The sequence below is a fragment of the Gymnoscopelus microlampas genome, assembly GCF_963454915.1.
Source record: "Gymnoscopelus microlampas genome assembly, chromosome: 18".
Taxonomy (NCBI): Eukaryota; Metazoa; Chordata; class Actinopteri; order Myctophiformes; family Myctophidae; genus Gymnoscopelus; species Gymnoscopelus microlampas.
Window position 1 is genome coordinate 36,035,392 of NC_139955.1, and position 19,619 is coordinate 36,055,010.

General features: G+C 40.9%; 2 protein-coding genes across 4 annotated transcripts in view; one reads left to right on the plus strand and one right to left on the minus strand.

Annotated features, from left to right (window-relative positions):
* The window catches only part of nox1 (NADPH oxidase 1), a 5,336-nt gene extending 1,766 nt beyond the window's left edge, over positions 1–3,570 (plus strand). Inside the window, exons 5-13 of the mRNA XM_084041276.1 lie at positions 36–178; positions 462–655; positions 753–879; positions 1,079–1,171; positions 1,273–1,514; positions 1,726–1,888; positions 2,124–2,270; positions 2,553–2,677; positions 2,810–3,570. Coding sequence (XP_083897402.1) covers positions 36–178; positions 462–655; positions 753–879; positions 1,079–1,171; positions 1,273–1,514; positions 1,726–1,888; positions 2,124–2,270; positions 2,553–2,677; positions 2,810–2,936 — 1,361 coding nt within the window. The 3' untranslated portion in view covers positions 2,937–3,570. The remainder of the gene's footprint in view (positions 1–35; positions 179–461; positions 656–752; positions 880–1,078; positions 1,172–1,272; positions 1,515–1,725; positions 1,889–2,123; positions 2,271–2,552; positions 2,678–2,809) is intronic.
* A 1,403-nt stretch (positions 3,571–4,973) lies between these two features.
* Positions 4,974–19,200, minus strand: cstf2 (cleavage stimulation factor, 3' pre-RNA, subunit 2). Of its 3 annotated transcripts, XM_084041643.1 has the most exons (14): positions 19,117–19,200; positions 18,808–18,886; positions 18,188–18,357; positions 16,584–16,720; positions 15,154–15,273; positions 14,849–14,971; positions 14,600–14,702; positions 12,288–12,347; positions 9,730–9,832; positions 8,994–9,268; positions 6,496–6,626; positions 6,156–6,227; positions 5,476–5,622; positions 4,974–5,322 (listed from the first exon to the last, which is right to left on the minus strand). In XM_084041643.1, the coding sequence occupies exons 1-13, from the start codon at positions 19,193–19,195 to the stop codon at positions 5,500–5,502; spliced, it is 1,575 nt and encodes a 524-aa protein (XP_083897769.1). In that variant the 5' UTR covers positions 19,196–19,200; the 3' UTR covers positions 4,974–5,322; positions 5,476–5,499. The 3 variants fall into 3 exon arrangements, with proteins under 3 accessions (XP_083897769.1, XP_083897768.1, XP_083897770.1); XM_084041642.1 differs by having other exon boundaries at positions 4,974–5,622; XM_084041644.1 differs by lacking the exon at positions 12,288–12,347 and having other exon boundaries at positions 4,974–5,622.
* Positions 19,201–19,619: the final 419 nt, after the last annotated feature.

Below are 19,619 nucleotides of genomic sequence, written 5' to 3' on the forward strand. Positions count from 1 at the left end.
ACTGGTATTATGATGTCTCCTCTGTGCTCTGATAGCTGTGCACCTACTTGCACATTTGCTCAATGTGGAGTGGTACAGCAGAAGCAGACGAGGGGAGTATGATGGGCTCAGCACAGCCTTGTCCAATCTGGAAGACCTCGACAACACCACATACCTGAACCCTATCCGTTCCACCGATGTAAGTTATCGTGCAGCTTTTCAGACCTATCTGGCCCTGTACCCTCTCAAACTGTTAATATTGGCCTTTAAGGACCTAGGGGTACAGCACCCACACCAAACTAAACTAAGAGTGCAGGATCAGCACTTTCAGTATTTAGAGGTCTTCAGTTATTGCCTTGCTTCCATCAAGTATGAGTTAGTCTGTGACTCGGCAAACAAAGGACACAATGTTTTATACACATCAGTTGATCTGCCTTTTTGGCCTGGAATGACGCGTACCTGTTCAACTCCTTGCGACACAGGATCCACAGCAGACCCCAACAATCTTTGTCTTGACCTCCATTGCGGGTCTCACAGGCATCATCATCACACTGGCACTCATCCTCATCATCACTTCCTCCATGGAGGTCATCAGGCGTAACTACTTTGAAGTCTTCTGGTACACACACCATCTCTTCATCATCTTCTTTATTGGCCTCGTCTTCCACGGAGCAGGGTAAGGATTAAGTCAGGGCCCACATTCTGTATAAGTAGGACATATTTTTGTTGTTAGGAGCATGTCCCCTCATGTGACCAATGTATCCCATTCATAGGCGCGTTGTGCGGTCTCAGACGACCACAGATCCGGCGCACAATTTCACATTCTGCAAGGATCGGTTTGAAGACTGGGGACGGATTCCTGAGTGCCCTATTCCCCAGTTTGCTGGGGGGTTCCCACAGGTTAGTGTTATCATTAAAGAGTTAAATTAACGGTCCTGATGTTACTGTGTACCGTTGTGGTTGCATAACTGAGACTTTTTATTATGATCCATGTTTTGTTGCCTAGAACTTGTCAACATGTTTTACTCTACAAATGATTACTGAGATGTAGACTCTGAAGCCAAATAACCGTAACCCATTCTGTCCCCCCTATTCATAGACATGGTATTGGGTGATTGGTCCCATGATTCTTTATTTGTGTGAGCGTGTGCTGCGGTTCATCCGCTACATGCAGACGGTGCAATACAGAAAGGTAAGTTTCTGTAATGAGTCATCTGTTGGCCTTCGGGAATAATTGCTGGGTGTAGTAGCATGATCCATGTGCTCTGTCACTGTCATGCATTCCATCATCAGATCGTGATGCGACCGTCCAAGGTGCTGGAGCTGCAGCTGGTGAAAAATGGCTTCAAGATGGATGTGGGGCAGTATGTCTTCCTCAATTGCCCAGCCATCTCCCCGCTAGAGTGGCACCCCTTCACGATGACCTCTGCCCCTGAGGAGGACTTCTTTAGTGTCCATATACGTTCCGCAGGGGACTGGACTGACAAACTTATGAGTATGGTGGAGCAGCTTCCAGAGGGTGCTCAGGGACCCAAGTGAGCACTTTTACAATGTTGACCTGATCTGCATCCAGAATTCTCTGGCCAAACATGTTGCTGTTCACAATGCACCCTTCAGGCCATAATTGTGACAATAGCCCAGCTTAGAACTTTCCCCATTTGATTCAGTGATATGACACATCATTATTGATAAAATGGATAAAACCAGACATTGTATGTCCATTAACTATGATTTATCCTTCCTTAGAATGGGTGTTGATGGTCCATTTGGCACAGCCAGTGAGGATGTGTTTGACTATGAGGTCAGCATGCTGGTCGGTGCTGGCATTGGAGTCACTCCCTTTGCCTCAATTCTGAAGTCCATCTGGTACAAATTCAAAAACTCCAACCCCAAGCTGCACACCCGAAAGGTAACTCATACCAGGTCTAACCTGTCTGTCTTGGCCTTTCATTAAGCATGCGCATCCTTTGTTCTGCTTTGACATATGCAATGCCCGGTCACATGAATCCAAAACAAAGGTGGTTATTGTCTCACATTAACACTGTTTTCACAATGTACCTTTTTTTTTTGTCACAAAGCAGTGATGAGGAATGCTCTTGCGTAAGAGTTTGTTGAAAATGCTCACATTCATTTCCTGGTTGCAGATCTATTTCTACTGGCTCTGCAGAGAAACGCACGCCTTTGAGTGGTTTGCAGATCTCCTGCAGATACTGGAGAAGGAGATGGAAGAAAGAGGAATGGCAGAGTTCCTGACTTACAAACTCTACCTCACTGGCTGGGATCAGAGCCACGTATGTATCGTCTATAGCTACAGTCAGTGGTGGAAAAAGTAGGCCTACTCAATTTCTTTACTCAAGTAAAAATATCAATACTGCAATGTAGAAACACTGGTAAAAGTCCCAAAGTATTGGTATGAAACAAGGTATCATGATGTATAAAAATCTTTTGAAAATAAGTTATTTTCCACCACTGGCTACAGTTACACTAATGCTACGTCTAAGCTCATATTTTCCACTTTGAATGGTTGAGACTGGTTCTTTATCTCATTAAGTTTTCTCTATTTTTCTTCCTAGACTGCTCACGTGATGGTCCATTTTGATGAAGACAAAGATGTGGTGACCGGTCTCAAGCAGAAAACCCATTACGGCAGGCCTAACTGGGACAATGAGTTTGAACAAGTTCGCAAAGAGAACCCTACGTAAGTACTTCTCTTTTTTTTATCTTCCCAAGTTTTCAATGTTTTTTTCTCTAATTAATTTAAGTAGATCTGATAACTGGTTAATTTGATTTTGTTCTTGTGCTTAAAATATACATTTCCTGATACTTTCAGGTCAGTGGTGGGGACGTTCCTGTGTGGCCCTCAAGCTTTGGCAAAGGTCTTGCAGAAGAAATGTGTCAAATACTCAGATGTAGATCCTCGGAAGACCAAATTCTACTTCAACAAGGAGAACTTTTAAACTGACGAGAGGTGTTTCTCTTTTTGAAGGAGATCACTGGTCTTTTAAAACATTCAAAACAAACTTTTTATTTTCACAATGGATCAGTTGACCTTGACAATTGCTGATGACACAATTTTAAAAGCTGTCAAAAGGACCCACAGTAGCAATAACTAATATTTAAATGTACCACTTTTTACAGGTACAATTCCAAATGTATGGGAAGCTGCACATGTTCTACCATTATTTAAGGGAATGACTCTCTCTAGTGACTGGTAAATTACTATCTCCACACTTTCCCGTTTAGCCAAGATGCTGAAATCACTGGTAAATAATCAGCTGTGCACTTTCCTACAGCACTGGTAATCTTAAATTGGTACTGAAAGCCAGTAAGACAGTCTTTTTTCCATACTAAAGCCCAACCCAATTGATGCATATTTGTCTACTCATAACAATGAGCTTGGATGAGTCGAAGAAACGTTCCATGACGAATTATGTTCTCTGGTTCCCTACCCTGTAGATAATTTCAAGAGATACTTGATGAAGGTATTTGCGAAGGTATTCGAGTTTGATCTGTGTATTGTATATTTTAAGTTCATGTGTGTGTGTGTGTGTGTGTATTTCAAAGTTTCAACATTAAAGTATATTTTGTGACAAACTTTCTTCACAAGTATGTATTATGTGTACATGTTTTACTATTTATTTTACTTTTAGTATAGTCGCAGTGCCCTCCTGGAACAGTTAGGACTTTATCTCATCCACCAAACCTGTGTTACAAAGAGGAACCATACAGTATAATGTAGATTAACACATAGGTATTGTTGTGGCCCAAGGTTAGTTACAGAGGGCTACGACGAATGTCTGGGCAATTTATTTTTATCACATAACAGGCCATATCACCATGACCTTCTTTAGTCGCCACTCAGGGATGAGAAAATTGCATTTTTGATTACTGTAGCAAGGATGCACTTCACCTTGCACCAATTGGTCATCTACTGCCATCTCAGCCTTAGGTGTCCCATTGCCACTCTCCTCAGGGCAAATGAAGGCTGGGTATGGGATAGATTGGCTCTAATGAGGGACAGCTTTGTCTTCCTGGTTTTCCCCAGTGACTCATAGCTTCTAAGACAAAAAAAATACTGATCAAACATTTCTGTGCATCAACGGCTTTACTGTCAAATATCCTGTTTGACAACTGACCTCATTACCGGCAGATATCTTAAGAGGGCATAAGTCCAGTGGTGTAAGTAACTAAGTACAATTGCGGTATTTTCAGTACTTTTACTCCACTTGACAGCTTTAGTTACTTGGCCGATACACATAACATACTTAGCTGATCTACAATTTTCAAGCATTTTAGTGCTTTTACTTGCAACAGTTTTTATATTGTGGTATTCTAAGTCATTTTCCACCACTGCATAAGACCCACCACACTGTAGATTACAGGTGCAAAGTTTAAAGAAAGCCACAGTTAAAATTTACATTTAAGCATCATAAAAGAAAATCCATTAGCTTAATCCTTTTTTTCCGTTAAACTGTTTAAAAGGAACTTTCACCTACACTACCAGTCATGCAAACAGCCCGAGGTGAAAAAGGTGACATGTTTTCTTTCGGGTCAGGTGTCACACAATTGCCCTATTTGGGTTCAAAAAGGTGACTGTAGCTGAAAAGTGACACTTTTGCATGTCTGCACTACAGCAGCTCTGGCTAGTAGTCAACCTAATGGTTCATCTTATGAGCAATAAATTGCCTAATAGCATACCATACACTTGCTCATGAAATACCTGTGTAAATAAAATAATTAAATGAACTGACACTGATGATTAAAATCTATGCCAGAATGGGCATTTCCTGGAAATTCTAAAACAATTAAAGGCAAAGCTGTCAGATTCAGTAGTTCCTTGTAAGCATGACAAAGGTATCCACTCAGGCATGTTGTATAACTAGTCATCTTTTGTGCAACAAAGCACCATTGTACAGATTTCACAAGTCACAATTTGAATGAGATCCGTCAGTAAATTATATAAATCCCCAACCCATTTTGACAAAATTATGAACATAATTTCTTGGGTATTTATTGACAAAGAATATCAGGAACAAGCAACAGCTTCCAGAGCAAAAAAAAAGAAGAAAAAAAAGATATTGGTTTTAGAATTTAACAATGAAACACCGATATCAGTGACATTTTCTGTTGAACTTTGACCCATACTCAACAAAAAAAAAAAAAGAAGAATTGAAATTAACTTGATCTTTTATTCACAAACACCAACTTCACCCTTCTATATAAAAAAAGTGGACAGTATGATACTAAATCTACAACAAAAAAATATACCAAATTAATGGAGACATCTTCGGACCAGTCCAATAGGATTTTGATGGGGCCGGTGGCAAAGAACAATCCCCGGCACTGAAAAAGAAAAGTTATAACTGAGTCAAGGAAGTTGGCACCTCATGTCAGTACTACTGTAACTATAGGCGTGCTGTTAGGAAGTGAGTAACCAGTTTCTTGCGCAAAAAGAGTGAGGCGACTGTACAGAGTGAAAAGATTTCTGCAGCCTACCCTTGAGCCTTTGACATAAAATGTTCAGGGTGCGCCTGCAGTCTTTTGAATTTGTTCTTTAAGAATGAGGATGCTCTGCCTCTGCTCTGGGGGCAACATGGCGATCTGCTCTGGGGTAAGCTGTAGGACCTGCATGATCAGGGCCGCCTGTTGGGAAAAGACAGACATCAACATCACTGCACTCACATTTAAAAGATATTGTAAAGTCTCACTTTATGTTACCGTTTAATTGGCCATGTCTTAAAGCAGCACTATGTAGTAACTATGTAAGTTACATGTTTAAGCAATAACAATCATCCTTCCATAAATGTTTAGCCCCTGCTAGGGGCTTGACTGTATTACTATGTATAGGGGATACAATGAGTTTCATCCTGGCATTTGCCAAGGCACCAAGGCAGAACTGCCAGTCAAAGCGAAGACTGGCCAATCACAGTGCGTCCTCGCCGGACATACTTGCAGAGACTCTTGGGTAATGAAGTCAAAGACGTTGGCTACCATGTTATGTATGTCCAAAGTGGCCACTGATACCCCAAACTACATAGTGGTGCTTTAAGTCAGATTATTATTTTATCTGAGACCAGAAGCGTCAGTTTTTCACAACAAAAGAGTATTATCACACTCCATCAGGTTGGATTCCTATCCAGCCTATTACTATACACTGATGACTGAGTCACACCCACCTTTTCATGGTCCTGTGAAGACACCTGGTTCTGCCCGGGGCTGAAACCGCCTCCCGACTGTGGAGGAGGACCCTTCATGACACACACACACACACACACACACACACACACACACACACACACACACACACACACACACACACACACACACACACACACACACACACACACACACACACACACACACACACACACACACACACACACACACACACACACACACACACACACACACACACACACGAATCCTTTAAGTTGATGCATACATACATTCGTACACACGCACGAATGTGCCACCTATAAATTTGACCAGAATGAAATCATGAGCTGTAGACATTACCGGTCTTGCAGGTGGAGGAGCATTAGGACCCATGTTGTGGGGGCCAGGACCTTGCATTCCTCCTGACATAGGACCCCTCTGTCCAGACGGTGGCCCACGAGCATCCATCTGGGGACCTCTGGGGTCACGACCTACAGAAACAAATGCTGAGTGATGAGCAAGTGATGAGTCAGTAATGAACAGCAATATCCTTAATATGGCATAGATGCTCAGGAATCCAACCATTCAGGTCCTAGTGAAAACAGAGGAGTGTTCAGATTACTTCTCTCAGAAATCAAGTTCAAACTGGGACATATCACACATAGGGAGCCATGCTTACACCTCAGAATAATTACAGCATGGGGTTTAGGTGTGGCGTTGCAAATGTGTTAATTATGTTGCTCACACTCCAAGAGTTCCATTTTTATCTCCACCAGGAGATCATGCATTCGCCACCCGTGTGTACGTATGTGTAGCCGCAAGCAACTTGGATGCTATAAGCAGGGGTGCACATAACTTTTTAGGTCTGGTACGCAGAAGAGCACCTGGACATGTGACTTGGTGCGCATGGCGCCCGTCCCGTTTTGTCAACGGGGGGGGGGGGTTCAGCACGGGTGACGAGTGCCTCTAACAGCCGCTGCTGGCTGCGTGCACGCAGCGAGGCAATGCGAGGCGACGCGAGTCATATCTCTACCCCTGTGCCTAATGGCTGTACATGGGGCCGACGGGTGCTTTAGAGTGATTGTGTGAGTGTGGCTTCAGGAAGTAAATTCCTAGCCTCGATCTCCAGGCTGTGATTGTGTGAGTGTGGCTTCAGGAAGTAAATTCCTAGCCTCGATCTCCAGGCTAGGAATTTAGTTTTGCTAAAAAATAAAAGCTTGGAAATTCCTGTCCCAGCTGTTGGTGCGCAAAAGCGCCTTGCGTCGCCTGATGTGGTGCGCATTTTTTATTTTGGGTGCGCATGCGCACCTGCGCACCAGTTATGTGCACCCCTGGCTATAAGGCATCTAGAGTTGCAATACCAACCCTTGACAGCCCATTCATTGAAACCTAATCTGATTGTATTAAACAACGTTAAACTCACCAACATTGCAACTGTACAGAAAGCTTGGGTTATACTCTTTGTATCTGTCAAGTTTTTGTTTCATAAAAATCCACCGTAGACATGTTATGAGCTACTTTCTGACAATAATTTCTGAGCAGGTGATTATTTTTAAAAGAGTTTGGAAGCACACGTCCTGCTGCCTCCTACATTATGTGCAAATTCGAAAACAGGTGGTACGCAGGACCGCTGAGTGATTCCAACAAGCGCTTCCAAACTCGAACACTTGACAGACACAAAAAGGATAACCCAAGCTTTCCGTACAGATGCAATTTTGGTGAGTTTAACGTTGTTTAATAAAATCAGATAGGACTTTTCGTTTTCAATGAATGGGCTGTCAAGGGTTGGTATTGCAACGCTAGATGCCAGATAGCTTTATAGCATCTAGGTTGGTTGCGGCTAGCGTATGTGTATGTTTCTGTCCGCAGCTAATCTTGCATACTACTACACTGACCAGCGCTACATTTCTTGTGCACAGTGTCAGCAGGCCAAGGACCTCAATTTAGTACTCTCAAATCAGTCATCGACAACTATGTCATGTTTATGAATTCATAAAAGTGCAGAAATCGTCCCTCCAGGCTATGGGATAAGTGTCACGCACTAATTAGCCAACAACAACACTCCTGTCTTCAAGGGATGTACTGGAACTAGCCAATCACAGACTGTAAGATTGAAACGTATAAATATACATTTATAAATGGGACAACATACGAAACCACCAAATTATTTAAGGTTAATGTCTGTGCACAGTCAGAGTGCAGACAATTGGCAAAGCAGAGATAACGGAGGGAGGTAGACACTGAATGGAATGAGCTAGACACTGAATGGACCATGGTTAGACATTGTACGACGTCTGTATGAAAAAGAGAGCAAGGAAGACAGTAGAGACGATATACAACTGCTAATCACATGGTGCCAAGAAATGTAACTGCATACATCACTATTATTATTAGGGCATGCCTCCTGGTGGAGATTTGCGCTCTAGTATGCACACCTTTATAGTGCTCGTTAAAACCATGAACTGAAGAATACCAGTGTTGACATTCATAAAACCAATGAAATATTGAATTCTATAACAAAGTAGAACAAAATGAAGACCTTGTTATTGATCGACCCTTTGGCCCATGCAGATGGATGGTGCTCATTAGGGCATCATGTGGTTGTCTGGACTAGATGTACTCCATTATATATGCATCCTGTGCATGCAAAGAATACTAACAACGCATACACCACAATAGTCACATTATAAAGTCAGCTGAGCTCTTCATTTTAACAAAACACAAGAGTAAAGTACATAGCAAAAGAATAACTTGAATCTGAATCAAAAAAACAAAAACTATTGTGTGTAGTGTAGCTTCTATAAAACCCCCAAATTGAAGTTTCCATTCTCAGACTTTGAACCAGTGGTGGCAGTTACCTCGTGTTTCCATTGGAGGACCCCGTTGCTCCATCATAGGAGGCCCTCTGGGATCTCCCATCATGTTCCGGGGTTCACCCATAGGTGGGCCTCTCATGTCATGTTGCGGAGGTCCTCTCATATCTGGAGGGGGTCCACTTCCCATCTGGCCCATGTGCATGGGTGGTGGAGCCTGCTGGTGCTGGGGTGGTGCCTGCTGATGCTGGGGTGGTGGCTGCTGGTGCTGGGGTGGTGGCTGCTGGTGCTGGGGTGGTGGTGCCCCCATGTAGCCCCGGCTAGATGCATACACACAAACAGAGTGAACTTGAGTAGACAGCCCTCAGACTTACATACACTAATAATCATTGACATCTACTGTAGGGCTCCATCGATTATTTTCTTAGTAATTATTCTGTATTCTGGTCACATTTGATTATTTTTTATTCATATATCAACAAATTGACGCAAAAACGTTCTAATTGATGTTTTATAATTGGCTAAATCGATTAGTCTGATTATTGACCAATTAAGCCCCATTTTATACTTGCACAAACATCAGTGAAAATAGACAATCTCCAAGCTCACAACAATGCGACCTGTTGTAAGCTTGTACATCTGCAAGTTCATTTTTTTTTAAAGATAGGCGAAAATAAAATGTTAATCAATTTGTTTGATTAACGGTTGCACCCCTACATACGCCAACAATCACTGACGTCTACAGTTTAGGTAATGTGATTTGGATGATGAGAGTTCTTACTTTGGCTGCTCTATGACCTCCCCAGTGACAGACAGCAGGGTTCCTCCTCGGGGGTCATTGGGACCATCTCCCAGCAGGCCTCTGGGTGGAATACCACCAGGTCCTGAGAGAGACAAATCATACATTAAAACACACAGAACCACTGGACTCATTTAAATACTCTAAATGTGCCTACATTTGTTCACACCCTATCATCAGGGACATGCACCACCCCAGCCACAAACTGTTCACACCCCTACTACGACCGCAGCCAGGCAAGGAGGCCTACCATATCAAGGGCAAGACCACCAGATTTCTGAACAGCTTCCACCCGGCTACAATCAGACTACTGAAGGCCTGATCTCCGCCTATCACCAGGCTGACGTGTTAACTTAACTGGAACATTTTACTTGAAACTGAATCTTTTTTCTCCCAATATGTTCCTCTGTGTGGACTTTACTTTCCCTGCCATGTGGATTTAAAAAAATGATTTTTTTACCTGCGAAGTTGATCATGCACATACTTACCAATGTGTTACCACTTTTGCACACATGGTTAACCTCAAGTACATACTGTATCTGCTGGTCTTATGCAACAACAAAGAAAATATTTTGGGGGCTTTTTGGCCTTTATTTATACAGTAGTTTACATTAGACAGACCGAAAGCAGGGAGAGAGAGATGGGGAGGGACATGCAACAAAGATCGTCGGAATCGGGACTCGAACCCACAATGCGCTGTCAGGCTACATTGGAGTCTGGATTATGTTCTCTTTGACATGCTTATTTTATGTTTGATTTTAATTCAGGGTTGGAATTCAATTGGAACCCAAATCTGCAGAAAACACTAAATCCACCTGAAGCATGTAGCAACTCATGCATTAAGCATCCACTGAGACCACAGTAGACAATGCAAGCAGTGAGTCTTCAAAACACTAAAAGGTATAATTTTAAGCAATTATTGAAAAATGAGATAGAGCCTTGAGCATCTACTGGGCATTAAATCTACCAAGAGCCCTAAGTCTTGTCCTACACGTAAATCCTGTTCGTGTATATTTAAACGGTAAGACATATTGGAATACTGCTTGAAGAGAAGAATGCACATTTTTTGCAACCTGACTAAAAATGTGGTTTTCTGTTGAGCCTGAAATCACTAAGAGGCAGCACTAAGCTTCTGGAGACCAAAAGGATTGTGACGTCCCAACTACCATCTTTCTCCGACCCTCGCTGGAGCGAGCCTCAGAGCTCTGCCAAATATATCAGACTCCAGCTCAGCAGTCTGTGTTCAGGTAATTTTACAGTAACTAGTGTGCCTTGGTGAGATTTCTCTGCCGACAAACTAAAAAGGGCTAATGCAGGGGATGAGAAGTGCCACCAAAGTGGAGACAAATCCTGATATAAATCATGTTAAGAAAAAATCCTATCCAAAACAAAATCTCATCCTCAACAACATGTACACAAACACAGCAAAAGGTATAGAATACATCGGCAGAGAAAGAATGAGCACAAAGGAAACCAAGGTCAACAGATGTACAGAGAACTCATATCAGTACTAGCTAGCCATTTCATGTAATTCTTAAAAACACAATACTTCCAAAGTTTCAAGAGGTCCATGGTGTTATAATTCACTACAGGTTTATTATAGTTCATGAGCACTAATAAAGCTGATTTCAATCTATTAGCAACTTATTTAGGGGCAAGGCACAAGTTAACAACTGTACACAATCAGTACAAAACTTATCATTAGTAAAGCTGAGTGGGAAAAAAAAAAACATGAGAAATGATCTGCCACTGGCCAAATCCTCTACAGTCTACAGTGTCACGATCCAGTCACCAACTACATGCATATTAATAGTTTTCACCTCCAATTCTCTTGCTTTATAGAATCAAGATATAAATGACCTACTTAAAGGACGACTTCAGACATTTTCAACCTATCTTCATATAATTGGTCCTCACTAATGATCATATAATATGGTACTCAGAGGAGGGCTGTGGACAGTTCATAAACCCGCTTAAGGGCACGGTCACACCAAAATATGGCCGCTGTTATACTCAGGTTGTGCGCGGCGACAGTTTTTTTGCAGCCAGTATGGTGTGGCATGTACCAACCAGGCTACCATTGGCAAATTCCACCCCATAGGTAAAATAAAGGTGCGGTGTGCCCTAACTAGTGACATCAATAGGGAATGCAAGCTAATAGAAGCTGCAGACTTTCTATTCCTGGAAAGTGAAATCTTGTTTGGAAAAGAAAAACCTGCCTAACAATGATGTCACTGGTAGGCATGATTATGAAGTATCTACAGCCCTCCTATGAGACACAGACAGAGTAGAATATATTTTTACATTTTACCATTTATATGAATTATATGAAGATAGGTTGAAAATGGCTGAAGTCGTCGTTTAAGTAATTAGTCAAGGCAACAACCTGTGATTTGATCATGGTTGACATGCACCAAGACCAACTTTGGAATAGCAGGCTAAATCTAAAAACAGTATGTCTAGGCTGCAGCAGTCAGGCCACGACACTCTTATGATGCATCTAGAGAACTGAGGCTGAACTGAGGGAGTGTGGGTGATACCTTGAGGCCGCTCGATAGCAGCCTGCCCAGACGATCCTGTGGGAGAAAGCTGAAGGTTTCCTGAGCCAGCATTAAATTGAAAAGGACAAGAGACACGGCACTCAGAAAGGCAAAGTAGTACTGAAAGATCATTCCCAAGCATGGAGCCCCCCCAACTATGGAGATTCTCTCTCACACACATGCATGTTATGAGAAAGAGATGATTAACACATTACCTGCCAACCACGAGTACAACCGTTGTTGAAAAATACCCCGTTTACCGCCAGCCACGAGTATAACCGTTTTTCAAAATGAAATTAAAAAATCCAAAGATTTCTATCTCCATTCACTCCTTGGTTAACTTGTTACTTTAAAATCCTGTATCTCGGCTCCTGTGTACTTTTTTTTTACCATGTTATTTTGGGTGAAACATGCTATTTTCAATTGGCTGCAATTATGGAACGGATTACCGCAATCGGATTATTTTTTTCTACGATTCTACGAGACTCCTGTGTGTGTGTAATGAGGGGATCACCGTGAGGACGGTGATCACGGAAAATATTTTGTGACTACTTAAAAAAATATTTTTTTTAACATTGCAAACAATGCTGGCAGTGGGGGAAGTAAAAAGAAAAAAACCCTCTGGCGGGGAATGTGTTAACACATTGAGTGCCAAAAACGGTCCGGACCGTTTTTCATAATCCTAACATGGTGTGCCAAAAACGGTTATGGCCGTTTTTGGCCAAAAATATGAAAACAAAAAGATTTTTTTTTTTTCATTTTTTTTTTTTTTTCCCTTCACAGCACCAGGAGATATCATTTTACGAAGATTTAGACTCCAATCCACCTCCTGGTTGAGTTATGACTTCAAAAGCCTGTATCTCGGCTCCTGTGTACTTTTTGTTTTTACGATGTATTTTCGACTATTTTCAACTGGCTGCAACTATGGAACGGATTACCTAATGTTTTTAATCTTTTTCCCCGGATTGTACGAGACCTCTATGTGTGTAATGAGGGGATCACCGTGAGGACGGTGATCACTGAAAATGTTTTGTGACTACTTGAAAAAGGTCCAAAAATTGTTAAAATTCCAGGCACTGGAGGTACCCTGTTTTGAAAAACCCCTGGCACTCAATGTTGAAACTTGCACATTATTGCACAAAGTGATATGCACTTTTGTAAGGTGCAATGTATAAAACATATTAATGTGCTTAGAAGAATGACAGAGACCTTAGAAGGTTAAACATTTAAAATATCAAAATGTCAGCTTTATATGAGCTCTGTTTTTGAACACCATTTTGATAGCTGACCGGGATATGGCCCTCATTGAGCATTTTCACCGATTTCAGTGCTATGGGTGACACCTAGTGATCACAATGAGCCATGACAAGAGCACATTGACCATTGACATGTAAAAGCAAAAAAATACATGTGAAAAATATGAAGAAATCTCCCAGTAGATATGTGGAGAAATAGGTCTAGAAAGAAATACTTCTTTTATATGATTTGTATACATACAGTAATATTTTTGAAAGACTATCCACATTTCTATGGCATAATATTGCTTTTCAAATTTGTCTCTCATTCTTCTTTTCCACAGTAATATGTTTATTGGAAGTCAGGCACAAAAACTGTCATTCACATCGACATGACTGCACATATAAGCAAGCATGCATATGTGAAAACAGAATGACACCTTCCCATCATCAATAAAATAATCACAGATCAGCATGTGCTCTTAAGACACTACTTCCGTAAAATATCTGCACATATCAGTTGTTCTGTGATTTTTATGTATGTGTTGGCCAGTGACCAGTTTCACTTTCAAAACCTTTGCATCATTCATGTCACACAAACAGAATGCGGCACACAACACCAATGGTTTTGATCATGTGGATTGTGGAAGTTAAATAGTGGTTCAAAAAAAGTTTGTTCATATATATATATATATATATATATAGTGGATATGAACAAACTTGTTATATCAACAAAACACATCGCATTCTGTTTGTGACATGCATGATGCAAAGGTTTTGAAAGTGAAACTGGTCAAAGTCACTGGCCACCTAATGTACTGTTATACTGTATATCTCTTTCTGGATATATGGTGAAGACAAGTGCAGATTAATTCAATTGGCCCATAAATATTTTACCTCTTACTACATATAAGTTATATACACATATATAGGTCAGAAACTGATACTGGACAGTAGATAAAGGGAGACTAACTGCATATCAAGTGGTTACTCATCACTAATTTAAACCATCAACCCTTTGGACGGATGGATGGAATCCATTTATGGATCACTTTATGAATGCAGTTTGATGCTTACCTGGAGGCCCTGGTGGTGGTCCTTGTCCAGGCATAGGCCCAGGAGGAGGTTGCATGTTTGGGGGTTGCATCATCTGGGGAGCTCCATTCATATGCATTCCAGGCTAAGATGAACATGAAGAGGTGGAAACGTTTGGCGGGTTCTCACAAAATCAACTGCACTGGTGTTTGGAGATTAAATAAAACGACACCTTCTGCTATACCTCCTTCCTTTGTTACAAATTTATGTTTGTTGAAAAGCAATACCTACCATGGGCTGTGGTTGGGGGGCAGGGACACTGGGTTGGGCAGGAGGTGGATTGACTGCTGGTGGCGCACTGGTCTGGGTGCTGGGAATCAGAGGCGGGACTGTAGTCTGACGGTGAAGCATTTTCTGTAACACAGTAGCCAAGTTCAATAAAGTGACTTTTCTTATACATCTCATGTGGTACAAGCTGGCACTACGTTCTTTTACAATTGGGCTTCAGAAATCACATGAAATTCCCCACCCAGATATTTCTTAATAATCACTAAAGAGCTGCTAAAAACAAGAGTAAAATATCTTAGATTTCGCACCAGGGCAATCTCTGGGTCAACGATCCTCATGACCACTTGTGCCTGCAGCAGAGCATAAGCCAACTGAGGGTTCTGCAGTAGCATGTTCCTCGCCTCCTGGGGACTGTTCTGCACACACAGCTAAAAAATAGAAACAGAAATGTTACTTCTGAAAATTATGGAAATGGAAGATAAACAGTACCAAAAATGTCTGACTGTGAATAAACATTACCAGAGCTCTCATATGAAAGGAAGTTGAGGTTTTCTAGGGCTTGAACTTCCTGGTAAGTTGGAGATGAGTGTACAGAATCTAAGGGCCCCATTTAGACCAGGGCTCGATAAAATATGTATTTGGGATGAACATAAAACTCCCCTGGGATGCAGTTGGCACTTTTTTCACTGTAGATGTGAAGATAGCAATGCGCCAACAATGCGGCGACCACAACTCATTTTAAGACCAATACGACCATGCTCGCACAGATGAGCTTAAATGATAATTTCGGACTACGTTTTTCTTACCTTTTATATGATATTACAATATCCTAGGGTGAATGGTACAGTAGAAAATGTTCATAACTCCATCCGGAGTCCACGGCAGGTAAAAACCAGAGCGGACGGTCCACGATCTAGCACGCTTCTTTTTTTTCCTCAAATCTGACTTTCCTAATGACAGAAAACTGTCCACGGTGATTGTGAGATAGGCCCCTCTGGAAGTCTCGCAAGCCGAGATTTCGCCCGTGATCAGAGTGTAAACACTACGGCGACCCATTTGGGACAAAAACACTTTGGACAGTTTATTAGTCATTAGGAAAGTCAGATATGAACACAAACAAATATATAAAATCGCAACAAAAATACGTGATCTGCTCGGGTTTTAGCTGCGGTGGAAAAACGTAGTCCGGAATTCTCCATTAAGTACATTTGGTAATTCTACAATGTGGGCGATGGGCATGAAAATGACAACTACGTTGATTGGAACTAGCACAGACACTTGTGCTGCATATTTGCGCCGTGTGCAAGATAGGACCCTAGTAGTATTAACCTTGGCCTAAGACCTAGCACAGTTGCTGCAATTCAATTACCAAATGGTGTAGAATGGAAAGGAAATGTATAAAAAACAAATGAAATAACCAGGTGCACATTTAGTTGTAAAGTTATACTTACTACTTGCAATTAAATGTTTGCCAAAATGCAGTGAGCAAGTAGTATCACACAAATATTTAAGTTTCATATAAGGATGTTGTTGGTACGTTTACTGTTGAGTGAGAAAACATGTTGCACATTAAGCTTATCATCTGGGGACTCCCCCAGTTTGGGAACCACTGCCATAGGCAAAGAGGAGAGGACTGACTATGAAATTTGTTTCTTAAAACTTCAAACATGTTCTGCGCCCATTGGGACATACACAAACAAATACACAATACTTTGTAATACAATACAAACTTGTATACCTTCATTTGTTTCATGAGTTCAAACATCTGTTCTGGGGGGAGACTAGCAACAGCTCTGCTGATGGACTCAGGTGCCTCATCAGGCGTGACATTTTCACCAAAAGGCGACTCAATAATGGGGGCTCCGGTTCCCAAACCTGTGCAAGACAAAAGTAATAACTAGGGATGCACCGACATGGAAATTCTTGGCCGATACCAATGTTTAAAATAAAAATTTAGCCAATACTGATACCGATATTTGTTTATTTCGTTTTTGGTATCATTATTTCCCCCTTTTGTGCCAGGGCAACAATAAAACTTCATTATAAGAAATAACTGTTCACTATACTATATTAGTTAAAAAAAAATCCCTTGAATATGACATTATCATTATTACTGTGATTATGGTAAGCTTACATTTCATAAATAAATGTAAATGTAAATTTTATATATATATATATATATATATATATATATATATATATATATATATATATATATATATATATATACACACATACACAGCTTTTTGAGTTTTCTGTACTAAGCCAGCAGCAATGAAAACATTTAGAAAATATGTTTTACATGCATTTTCTCAATACACAAAAAACTTTTTTTAAATAAATTGTGACTCAACTGCTACACCAGGTACTGCCAGAGCAAAAAGCCATTGCCAGTTACACACACATAATGATATGACCGTTACCCTTTCAGTGTCTTTGGCGAGGAGATGTGGCGTAGCAGTTAATAGGATCCATATCAAGTGTACTATGCATGTGCAATTTTGGTTAACACTTCCTATAAATTCCAGGTCTATATACACTATAAAATAGTATACATACTTATAATGCATTATAACAATAATCATAACATATTAGAGCATTTTATATTGACTTATATGGTCAAGTATTACACATTAAATGTGACCATTTAGTTGCATATGCTCCCAAAATCAAAATGTATCTGTAGAACCTCTGTGAGCATTTGTGCGAGTCCAAATTATTCTTCTGGTCCAATACGCACCAAAAGAACTGTATTTTCAAATTAAACTAGACAGGTCGAGTTGCTGTGTGCTTGCGCGAATGTGCGGGTAGCCTGTGTTTCTCTAGGCAGAGATGATAGAAAAGTCATAAGACGATGCACAGCTGGTCTAGTGCGACAATTGAGTATTGATTCAAATATTCAGAATCAATTCAGCCTATTGAAAAATGCTTATTTGTGACACTACTCAACTTGATTGTTGAGCACATTACAAGTGAATTTTGAGTAGCTATATGCAATGGACAATGTAATAAGTACCTTACACCATTGGTTGCAGGCCAATGTTCATCATCTATAAGGCATAGAGTATTAATGAGTTCTTATAACTATAATTACAAAGTGTTATAAGCAGATTAATGCATCATAACTTAAGTATGTTTATAATGCATTATAAACATGGGTTTCATAGGAAGTGTTACACAATTTATAAACGGGTGATAACAGGTGACAACCTATTCCATCCACTATGACTTGCCAAAGATAATAGCGATTATCATACCATCCCTAACCGTGTGCAACTTGCCACCAAATTGCAGCAACTTTGAATTCTCAATAACAAATACTACCAGCACCAAAGCACTTACTTTTGAGCTCCTCCTTATTCTTCTCGCTGGCTGCGTTGTCGACACGGAGAGCCCTGCCACTGAATTCTCTCCCGTTCAGGTTCCGCATGGCACTGAGGGCCGTCTCTTGGTCTTGATATTCACAAAAGCCATAGCCCTTTGGTTTCCCAGTTTCTCTGTCATACACTAATCTGGACATCAACAGATACATACGACATGATCACACTCTTGATACGAAGTCATGGAAATCCAAATGGCCTATTTCAAATTGTATGACAACTACATGTATGTAGGCCAGCTGAGGAGAGAGCTGGCCCTCATCACAAGTTTGCACTTATGGGTGGAAACCAGAATTTACTTGAACCGTATCCACAAGTTTCCTAGGGCATTAAGGGCATCACTTCCTGTCGATTTGATCAGGTATCAGGGATCAAATCGACAGGAAGTGATGCCCATAATGCCATAGGAAACTTGTGGATACATTACATGCAGCCTTCGTGTTGTAGAGGTGTTTTACAGTAAAACACTGACATTGTGGAATTACAAGTATACAGACATACTTCAATATGTGTAACATAAAAGATCTGACGAATTGAATACCAATTTGAGAATGTGCATATGTGTCCCCCTGCTTAACTTACCTGAAACTGACAACAAGCCCCACTTCAGAAAAGATGTCTTTGAGCTGTTCTTCCGTGGCTTCATATGGAATGTTCCCCACTGAAATAAAGTGTGAAATGTGCATGTGATGCAATTAAAATATAACATTTCAACCAAACTTATGAAGAATTGCCTCGTTGGTTAGCCGAAACCTCATTAGCCTGATAGCTAGCTAGCAGCATCATCATCATCATCATCCTTGTTTTACTTGAATGGTATGTCAAATTCAAGATATTGCAAACCAAACAAAAACAACAATTATATATTATTAAAAACGTTAACGAACTTACCAAACACTGAGCGTAACGAACGATCTACAGCTGGATCTCTGGCTGCAGCAGCAGCGACTGCAGCTGCTAGATTCGCCATTTTGGGGACAGAAACAAAGGTGACACAAGGAAATGTGCACGGAAACAATATCCGCTTTCAAAATGGACCGTGTTCCAATACTTTCCACACGACCTTTAATAACTCCTAGGCATTAATAAGATATACTTGACTCCACAACAATAAAACAATAGTACGTGTGTCCCTGAAATACAATTTCCTGGAACGTTGGCGTTGGAAACAGTATCACACCGCAAATTAAAATAAGAAATAGACCACTAGGTGGTGCAGGTTCTTCTTGCGACTGCGACTACCAAGGCTCTGCGACTACCTGACAGTGATGGAAAGTAACTAGTAAGTACATGTACTCAAGTATGGTGTAAGTACAAATTTGAAGTATGTTTTACTTTAATGAAGTAACTTCCAATTTTCAGTACTTTTACTTCTACTCCACTACATCTCAAAG

What these genes read in the sequence shown, in the direction of transcription:
- cstf2 (XM_084041643.1), bottom strand. Translation starts at nt 19,195, where the DNA reads ATGGCGAATCTAGCAGCTGCAGTCGCTGCTGCTGCAGCCAGAGATCCA. An exon ending in GGGCTTGTTGTCAGTTTCAG is followed by an intron (nt 18,358 to 18,807) that starts GTAAGTTAAGCA and finishes GTTGATGTCCAG; the next exon opens with ATTAGTGTATGACAGAGAAA. An exon ending in AACTCATGAAACAAATGAAG is followed by an intron (nt 15,274 to 16,583) that starts GTATACAAGTTT and finishes TCTATTTTTTAG; the next exon opens with CTGTGTGTGCAGAACAGTCC.